General features: G+C 41.6%; 1 protein-coding gene across 2 annotated transcripts; it reads left to right on the forward strand.

Annotated features, from left to right (window-relative positions):
* Window positions 1-282: 282 nt before the first annotated feature.
* On the forward strand, window positions 283-8,933 carry rab5ab (RAB5A, member RAS oncogene family, b). 2 transcript variants are annotated; one of them, XM_070835287.1, is made up of 6 exons: window positions 283-459; window positions 2,291-2,515; window positions 3,903-4,054; window positions 5,233-5,355; window positions 5,589-5,682; window positions 6,996-8,933. In XM_070835287.1, exons 2-6 carry the CDS (start codon window positions 2,350-2,352, stop codon window positions 7,109-7,111), a joined length of 651 nt encoding a protein of 216 aa, XP_070691388.1. In that variant the 5' UTR covers window positions 283-459; window positions 2,291-2,349; the 3' UTR covers window positions 7,112-8,933. The 2 variants fall into 2 exon arrangements, with proteins under 2 accessions (XP_070691388.1, XP_070691386.1); XM_070835285.1 differs by having other exon boundaries at window positions 283-455.
* The last annotated feature ends 1,162 nt before the right edge of the window (window positions 8,934-10,095 follow it).

Below are 10,095 nucleotides of genomic sequence, written 5' to 3' on the forward strand. Positions count from 1 at the left end.
GAATATAAAACTATGCAGATGTAATTGTGGCTACTGTGTGATTATATAAGGTCACAGTCAACCACAAATGTGACAAATAATTGTTTTTGTGCTTATTTTTATTTAACACAAGTACTGTATTCAGTGTTTTTTGGCCTTGTTGTTAAGTTTTGCCAGTGTTTTGTGGTTTCATTGCAGTTTTAGTGCAGTTTTTTGGAAAGGGAAATTGGGAATAAATCCTTGCATGTGATTGGTCCGTCGCAGCGATACGTAGGCGGATTGTCAATTCCAGTCATACGATCTGTCATCATCGTTCGTACAATGCGAAAAGGGAAGTTGAAAGAAGTGGGAGAGGGACATCGCGGAGCCTTATGAAATCTAACGTTACAGCAGCTGGCTGGGTAATCGACACACTGTGAAGTGCCGCCAATACTGTCCCGGAGACGCCATTCACATTAACTAGCTTCCTCTTTTTGGTAGGTGAGTAGCTAATATTAGCGTTAGCCGGAGGGCTCCTCCCGATGCGGCCACAGCTAAACAACCGTGTTAGCCTGCCCAGCGTCTATTATGTGGCTAGCTAACGTTAGCTAGCCGACACTGGAAGGGCCAAGCTAGTTAGCATAGTAAGTTAACGTTGTACGGCTGGTGAATCCGGATCAGTCGTCATGTTTACACCACTAACACATTGACGTTAACCCACGTTTGATATAACAACCATCTGCGATTGTAGCTTTAGTCAAGTGATCGGTGAGGCTGCTCACTAAATTAACGTCATGCCGCTAAGGTTAGCTAGCTGTCACTAGCTGTACACACCCAAAACTGCATCATCTGTGTTTTGGCATTCTCAAAGCTTATATTGAGGTCAGATGTAGAGTGTATTAGCTCGGCGTGTATGATATTACCCAAATGAAACGTAACATACGCTAAATGATGCTCTCTTACAGACAGAGATTGGTGTTGGAGTAGACGTTGTGAACTTAGTAGGTAGCTGTGTTGCTAACGCTAGCAGTCGTTACTCTGCTAATTCGAGCTAGTCAACAACAACAACATAGGTTATTTGTGGTGGACTGTGTGTCGTAATGCGATTTCTACGAAGTTGAGTTATTACTTTTGGACCGATGCGTTGTGTTTACGTGGTTTTTTTTGGTAATGAGGAATATGTGATTTACTGAAACTATTGTTGATTGTGTGATTAGTTCGGTTGGTGTTGTTATTCACCTTAAACGCACAGAAAACTGTGTAAGTTCACCTTGAAGCATTGAGCCACACGTGTGCCCGGAGCTGTGTCTCACTGTGGCTCTGCCTCACATCACATACAGCTACAAGTAAGGAGTTACTAGAAGTTTGCTGTCACTGATTTTCACTCTGTGTGATATCAGCTGCCAGAATGTTGGAATTACTGTCAGGCAGAAAGTTGACACCAAGGCCCCCTGTGTCTGCCAAGCCCTGTTATGTTGTAGCCATACCTGTTCTACTTATCTGCTCAGGTAGTTATGGCGAGGAACCAACTATTGTTTACAGAGGAAAGAAAGTGTGGCTGGTAATGTGAACCCTTGTTGACTCGCTGTGTCATGAACAACCATAAATTTCCCTGCATGGTTATCGTGTTGACCTTTGGGTTTGGCCCGTCTTTAATAAATATAGTCTGCATAAAACAACAGCATAAAACATTATAAAATCTGAATATCTCTGCCATTCTACAGTGTGGCATTATAAACATTTTAGGTTCTGACAGACGTCTTTGCTTTTTAGTCCACAATCTCTGAAATAAAGTGTGTAAATTAGCCCCCTTTTTTCAGAGAATGTTTCATAAAGTATGGTACGGTGTACTTTAGATTCTGGATTATACTAAGAATGGTTTCACAGTTCTCAGTTCACGCTTGAGTTATGAGAAATTATACATTAACCAAGTATTCTTGCTTTGGCAAATTTAATTTTAAGTTTTTGTAGAGTGAGCTGCACATTTTTGCTCATTAGTATATATGTTGCATATTTTTTTCACATAAAACCTAACTGGTATTGTGAGGTTGTCACAATGTTTTAGGCTGATCCTCCAGAGAAGATATTTGTGTTATTCAATCTTAAAATCAGTAAACAACTATGCACCAAATGTCTTTTTGTTTTTTATGATTTTACGAAAATCATCAATCAGTACACAATAAAATATAATAATATAAACTCCTAATTTTTGAACACAAACGCATCAACCCTGTGAATTTCAGTTTTACCCAGACTTGTCTCCTGACATTGATTCGTCTCTGTTTTCGTATGTGATGGTGACGTTATGCTCTCTCTTCTCTCTCCTGCTCAGGTGCTTTCCACAGTTTTTTGCAGAGCGCCAGCGGCCAGAGGGAGACCGGACAGCGTGACATGGCAAATAGAGGCGGAGCTACGCGACCCAATGGGCCAAACGCAGGCAACAAGATCTGCCAGTTCAAACTCGTGCTTTTAGGAGAGTCGGCTGTGGGGAAGTCAAGTCTTGTACTTCGTTTTGTCAAGGGACAGTTTCATGAATTCCAAGAGAGCACAATTGGAGGTATGTATCGTCATAAGGCAATGCTGTGGTGTTTTCTTCTGTGAACAGGCCTCCGACTTTATATCCGAGAATTGATATTGCTACTAACATTCTATTTACCGTCTTGCCACTGAGCATTGATCGTCTCGATCATCATCGTAAGGGTACAAACAAATAGAATCAGCTTCCCAGTCACTAAATAGTTTACCAGCGACAATAACTTCAGTGTGTCAGAGTATAGGAATTATTACAAAGAGAAGGGCAAATGGGTAGAAAATGACTGAGTGTGAAAGTAGTCCCTGGACATCACCCCCACATGTTCCTGATGTGTTCAGCAGTTGACATGAGGTTACAGCTGTTTGTTATCAGCTACATAATAAACTTACTGCATAGAGTATGGTTAAATCACATTCCATCTATTCCATTGCATTGCTATTATTAGACTCACCTTAGGCCAAATACAGAAGAGAAGTGCAAAGATGGCACCGATCACAGAAAGCAAATATTCTCCCACTGGACGACTAGGCACAAAGAAGACAATCGGAGGTACAATCCGTGTTAATATACACAGTAAAGTGACAAAAAAACAAAAGAAATTCTGAGAAGAGACTATGATTAAATCTATAGCTGTCACTCCACGGTTAGGGGTCAGTGGTTACCTAAAGGTTTGTCACCCAAAGGTGGCCCCTACGATCCCCAGAGCGGCCAAAGTGAAGGAGTGAATGTGAAAGGGGCTTTCCTAAAACATGAACTGTCAGTGGAGCTTCACACAGGAAATGATTGGTTGTTTAATTAAGATGGTCCAAGTTTGTAAATACAAACTACATACTGCTCACATTTGTAAAGGAACGCTTCAATAGAATATTGTTGGTGAAATGTAATTGTCAAAATTAGTTATTTCAACAAAAAGTCTGTGTGGGATCGGTAATTATTGCAAAACGAACCTCCTTGGGATGATTCCAGACCCCTCTGCTTCACACCGGGTCCCTGCATCATCATTGTCCTGCTTATTAGACAACTTTGTTCTAAAGAAATCAGTCATTTGATGTGAAATATGAATTAAAGAATGGTTTTAGTGATCTGAAAAGAAAGACTGTGGGATGCTGTAATTGACCAACCAGAACTGAGTATTCAACAAAGCTGTGTAATAGAATGAAATAATATTTCCTACTGCAGCTTTGATGCATCAGCAGTCATCCAGATTTTGGATGTTCATTGTAAAACATGTTTGATATTACCGGGCTCCCATTTTCCAAATGTGGAAATGTGGACTAAGTCAACCAGATAATCCGCCTGTGTGTGTCTCCAGCATCGGTCTTAGATTATTACCCTCGCAGACACACATTTTGTGTAGCTCAGTAGCTACAGGCCCAATTGTCATCGGCTCCTCTGCTTTGTGCCCCTGCAGCTGCCTTCCTGACTCAGACGGTATGTTTGGACGACACAACAGTCAAGTTTGAAATCTGGGACACAGCTGGTCAGGAGCGTTACCACAGTCTGGCTCCCATGTACTACAGAGGTGCCCAGGCAGCCATTGTGGTGTATGATATAACAAATGAGGTGAGTCAGGTGCCAGGTTTTCTGTCATGTGGTTGCTGCTACCGTCGCTGCTCTCTCTAACCAAAGGTGGAACAACATTGTTGTTGGGGGTTTCCGTCTTAAATTTCCCTTTTAGCAGCTGAGCCAAAAAAAGAACCTTATTTTGGTGTTTTGACAAATTAAGAGATGAGTCATCACTCAACAGTACAGTCGTTTGTAGACGGTGTATAAATACCTGCAGACGTGCAGAGTGGTTCAATAATGAGTGAGAAGTTTGGAGCTGCATTTCTGCAAAAGGAGTTGAGGATTCGGTCAGAGTTAATGGTGTCCTCAATGCTGAGAAATACAGACAGATACTTGTCCATCATGCAACACCATCAGGGAGGCGTCTGATTGGCCCCAAGTGTATTCTGCAGCAGGACAACGACCCCAAACAACCTTCCTGCTGAGTGATTTGATTAAGATTTTTCTTCAGTTTGCTCACTTTGTGTTTTGTAAATTGAGGGAAATAAACACTTATTTTTTTGAAAGCATTCTTCCTTTACAGCATTTCTTTACACCAGCCTAAAACCTGCACAGTGCTGACTGATGTACATACTAGGTCTTTATACACTGTCTACAAAGCACTGTGTCACTGAGTGATGACTCCTCTGTTCATTTGTTAAAACAGCAAAATAAGGTTCTATTAAACAATGAGTGTCCACTTTTTTTACTGTATTTTAGTCTTAGAAATGTTGATAGCATCTGAAAACTGACTGAAGACTGTGATTTCTTAAAAGAAAAGATAGTTACAAAAACAGGCGACAGAGTTTAATATTTTGTTCATCTGGACTTTTCTAAAAGATGTAAAGAGGTCTGAAGGTCTCAAGAGAAGAGGCATGCCACCCACATTTTAGATTCATTTTATTCTCTCGTGCTCTGTTCAACTTGTGCATGGCAGTAAATCATACTGTACGGAATGTTGCTTTTACTGTACTTGAGCTGAGGACATTTTCATTTGTTTCATATTTCATCAAAATCATAAATGTAATGAGTCTCTGTTCCGGGCCTCGATTATTAGATTTAGCCAAAGCTGGGGGGGAGACAACATGAGAAGAGTCCTGTTCTGTCCTCATCTTTCCACCGCTTGGATCTTATTGTTATTTTCACTAACTGAGTCATACCCCCCCACCCCCACCCCTCCCTGTTTTGTTTGCCAGGAGTCATTTGTACGGGCGAAGAACTGGGTTAAAGAGCTTCAGAGGCAAGCCAGTCCAAATATTGTAATAGCTCTGGCTGGGAACAAGGCTGATCTCGCAAACAAGAGAGCACTGGACTTCCAGGTTTGTCTTCTTTAAATCCTCATTAATTATCCGAAACAGAATCCAGAAAATCATTGTCGAAGTTGCGTCGATGTCTGTTATTATTTAATGAAACGTATCGACAGAGTAAGGCAATCTCTGTCTCTCGGCTCACTCCTCCGCATTTAGTTTTTTTTGTCCACTTTGCGTCTCGTGTGATTTGCCCAGAGTCACTTTAATGATTCGATTTCACGCCGTTGTTTTCACTCCTCCAGGATGCACAGTCGTACGCGGATGACAACAGCTTGCTTTTTATGGAAACATCAGCAAAGACCTCTATGAACGTGAACGAGATCTTCATGGCCATCGGTGAGCGTTCGTTATGTCTGTAACTCTCCGGTCTTGTGTCTGTGGTTGTGTTAGTAGCCTCCAGTGTCACAGGTTCACAGATAGTGGAAGCTATTTGGATGTGCACTATTTAATATTAACATTGTTACAGTATAGTGCTCATCAATTAGTTCAATATTTGTTTAAGTTAAGTTGCAGCTCATAATGCTCACTGAGGTGTTTACCCCCCCCCCCCTCTTTAGAAACCTCCTGGTGGTGGGTTTAGAGATAGTGGTGCATTCGGTCAGACCTTGTCTGAATGCAGTTTTTGTCTCTGCAAGGTGAAACCATCTCATTAAGGGAAGACGTGCAGGATTAGCCGGCCCCTCAGGTTGTCTCAAGGACAACGTGGCCTTTGTACATAGCAGCACCTGAAAGCTTATTACCAGCCCCCTTCTTCTTATGTGATGCATATGCTGTTTCACAATAAAGATTTCATGCAAATGTCACCATTTCAAATGTAGTTTGAGGGTTAGAAGCAGTGCTGCCAGTATGTTTGTCTACTAGAGAGAGCTGACAAACTGGATTTTTCTCAACAAAGTTGAGTTAAAACCTCTACACACCCACTTTCAGCTGTTTCATTTATTTTGTTGCCAGATTAGACTTCTGATCGAGCTCAGACGTATAAACGTATGTGTAGGTGTGCAGAGAAATAAGGATCTTTATCAAAACGTTGTCTGTTTGTTAACAAAGAATCTGCTGATATTTCAAATCTGATTCAAATATTCGTATTGACCTAAAAAAAAAAGTGGCATTGATCTGGCTTAGTCTTGTTTGTTTGTTGTTTTATGTTATTTAATATATTTAATATAATATTTAATATATATTTTCTACAGTGGGCTATTTTGAAATGATTATTGACATGTCTTTGAAGCAGCTTAACACTCTATTAAAGATTGAACTTCACAAATCCAAAATATGCATTCAGACCAACCCCAACTGTTTGGACTGCTAGCTGAACTTAGAGAAGCAGGTGCAGCAGAAGCCATGGAAAGCTGCTCCATATTGTCCACACTGGTAACAGTAGTGGTATTTGGGAGGGTGGTGTCCCAGAGAGCATCAGAGATTTGCCAGAAACACTCGATTTTGCCTTTCACCGCTGTTAGTGAAAGTGTTAATAAGCACTGCAGGCTGAGGCCAGGATCAATTGAAAGTGTAACAAAGTGACTGTTGAGTTAATTTACTGACTTAAACAAAGAGGCTTTAGTGTTCGGCTGCTCCTAAGAATCACTCGTCCTCGTTGGGGTCATTCGATTATGCCGATAACATCGCCGCCGTCGTTGTTCTCATTGCAGCAAAGAAGCTGCCCAAGAACGAGCCCCAGCCGGCCGGAGCCAGCGGCGGGCGGAACCGGGGGGTGGACCTGACAGAGACGGCTCAGCCCACCAGCCGTCCGTGCTGCAGTAACTAACCCAGCTCTTCCTCCTCATTTTCCCCCCCCACACACACACACACATACACACACCCACCCCTCCTCTGTCCCCTGCCTCTCAACTGAACAACATCTGGACATCAGGCTCCTTGGCTTCCTGACGTCTCACCTGACCGTCAACCTCACTCCCCTGGAATAGCTAAAAGACTCTGTATAGCTGCGTTTCTAATACCTTTTTTTTTTTTTTTTTGTTGATGTTCTTTTTCTTTTTCTTTTTTTTTGTTTTTTAAACTTTTTTTAAGAAGTGTATATCAGTATAATGGATGCATGTATCACTACAACGCCTAAAAAACAACACATTTTTATCTGTTATTCAGTTGGAAGACTAACCCCATTTAAGAAAGATGAGCGAGGGAGGAACCTGTGAACGTGCGATGTGTGTCATGTGTGAATTTGACCAAGTGTGATTTGCTGATGAGAAGGTTTTAGCCTCATTTGTCACTTCACGGGGGTCGACTGGATGCGAATGATGTTGCCACATACTCTTCGTGTGCGTGTTAAGTTGTGCTCACAATCAGAAGAAAAACCAAACTGTTCGCCTGGCCTCTCAGGCACCGTCGCCGCGAGGCGTCAGCGCATTGAGACGGTGCCAGGAAAAAGGACTGTTGTGCAAACCATGAATCCCTCCCTCCTCACATCTGTTGCACAAGAAGACGTCTTCATCCAAGGTTCCTAATGGAAAGAGCAGAAAATCAATTAATACTGTCTAGGTTTTGAAAAAGCTGGAAAATACACAAAAAAAAAAAAAGCATCTTTCTTCGAGAGAAGACGAACCGCCTCCGTACACATCTGGCTTCCCGTAACGTGCGACCATCTGTAGAGCGGCGTGGGCTTGTCACGCCGCCGTACATCGTATTGCACAGCGACGTCTTCGTGGTGTGGAAAACATGGAGCTTTTGGAAAGTGTGGGAAAACATCACGAACAGATACTTTTTAGGTGTCTTTTAATTGGGCTTTGCTATTTAACAAATCGAATCATCAAGTCCATACCACAGAAGTTTGACACTGTTATGGTTTCACATGGAAAAGAAAATTACCAGGAAACTTTGAGACTGTGGAACATCCCGCTTGTGAACATACGACTAGTTGTATGTTAACCTCTTGTCTTGTTAATCCACTCTGTTTCCGTTCAGGCCAGTAGTCAACCTGTATCAATTGGGGTGATCTCTATCAAAGGCGGGGGGGTGATTTTTAGAATAGAGCTCAGACAGCACACAAACAGAAAATTGGACTACTACCCATTGTCACAAGTCTGTGGAAAAATATACTCTAATGTTGTTATAGGGTGCAATGTTGCAATATTGTCTTCTTCCTCCTTTAGTACAGCTTGCAGAGCTCACGAGCTCACCAGGAATTTATCTAGAGGTTCCGAACAATTGTACAGTTCTATATAGGTCTGCTTTTTATTCTAATTTTATTTTATTTTTTAAATTTTCATCCTAGACCTTGTCACAAACTGGTCAAATGTTAAGCAGTGGTGGTCTTTTTAGGTAAATGTAGTGTTATTAACAAAATCCCTCTCTGGTGTCTTGTTACTTTTCTCAGAAATGGTCCATGGTCATGTTTGAAAGGAACTTTTATTGCATTGCACAGTGTTTATGTTTTAATTAATGCCCTTCGATTTTATATGACGGACTGTATCGGACTTGCTAACCTACAGCTATAAGCAGGTAGCATAATTAACCTTACTGGTGGTCTCTCTTACAGCTCAATGAATTTTAATGATGTAAAACAGCATTACTAGTGATGGGCTGATCAGTTTTGAGTGTCTGAATTCAACTTAATAAATTCAATAAAGAGGTCTCTTGTACGCCTTTTTCTCTGAGTGTGTGTGTGTGTGTGTGTGTGTGAGTGATCCAAGTATCTGATTTCACTGAAACCAAAATTTCATGTCGGTCATTAAATGAGAAAGTCCAAACGCTCCAGTGGTGTGACCACAACTGGGATGTTTTTCTTACATTCTGAAACCACTGTCACATCCACTAAAGTGGTGCAGATGTCTCGGTCCTCAGGAGGGTTTCTCACTAGTGCTGCGATGAATGATGAAATGAAACAACAAGTCATTTAGCAAACAAAACTAAGAGAGCACAGTGTGTGCTTTTAGCTAAATGCTAACCTCACCATGGTGCTGGCATTAAGCAGCTCATTTTTTATCATGTTCTCTGTGCCACATGAAATGTTAGGCCAGTGTTTCCCAGTATGGTCCTGGAGGTCCACTGTTCTGCATGTTTGTGATCTTTCCCTGCCCCCAGTGGGTGACCAGTGGGCCCCCAGTGGGACCAGGACTGGGAAACACTGCGTTGAGGCAAGGGGAACGTGTGCGCCAAATTTCATTGCAATTCATCCAATAGTTGAGCCGTTTTTTAGTCAGGTGAGCAGCTCCTTTGCAAGGTAAAGACATTTTACTAAAAAGGCACAACTGTTGACCTCATGGTGGAGCTAGAGGAGACGTCTGGGCATCACCGCCATCACCGAGCCTCATCTTCCACATGCTGGAATTTCAAATGCAATAATTTGGTGCATTTCTGTTTAATGTCATTGAAAACTGAAGATATTTGGATTATGAACTCTTCGTCAGACAAACTATATGAAGACAATTTGAAATTGTGATGCATTTTTCACCATTTTATGACATTTTAAATAGATATTAAATGATGAATTTAGCACTGCACCTTAGCGGAGAAGAAGATATTTGAATAAGAGTGGTCAAAGTCAGTGCAGCAGAGACCAAGACATCGAGCTCAAACTCCTAAATTGCTGAATCCTACAATTCCCACAATGCAACTTGATAGCATGTTTTCTATAGACCCTTCTTTCCTTTCACCACCCACATCATCCAGATCAAACTCCACACCTCCATTTGTAGTCTCCATGCCGATGCCCAGATAACTGACTGACATTACATCTCTGTTTTTATCATTGTCTAAAAACACTCCATTACAAGTAAGTCCTGTTATTTAAGT

This window comes from Pempheris klunzingeri, chromosome 8, assembly GCF_042242105.1.
Source record: "Pempheris klunzingeri isolate RE-2024b chromosome 8, fPemKlu1.hap1, whole genome shotgun sequence".
Classification (NCBI taxonomy): Eukaryota; Metazoa; Chordata; class Actinopteri; order Acropomatiformes; family Pempheridae; genus Pempheris; species Pempheris klunzingeri.

Bases quoted from the DNA above. Each gene is read 5' to 3' on its own strand.
- rab5ab (XM_070835287.1), top strand. From the start codon at position 2,350: ATGGCAAATAGAGGCGGAGCTACGCGACCCAATGGGCCAAACGCAGGC. The intron at 4,055-5,232 runs GTGAGTCAGGTG...TTTGTTTGCCAG, and splicing joins TGTATGATATAACAAATGAG to GAGTCATTTGTACGGGCGAA. The intron at 5,356-5,588 runs GTTTGTCTTCTT...TCACTCCTCCAG, and splicing joins AGAGAGCACTGGACTTCCAG to GATGCACAGTCGTACGCGGA.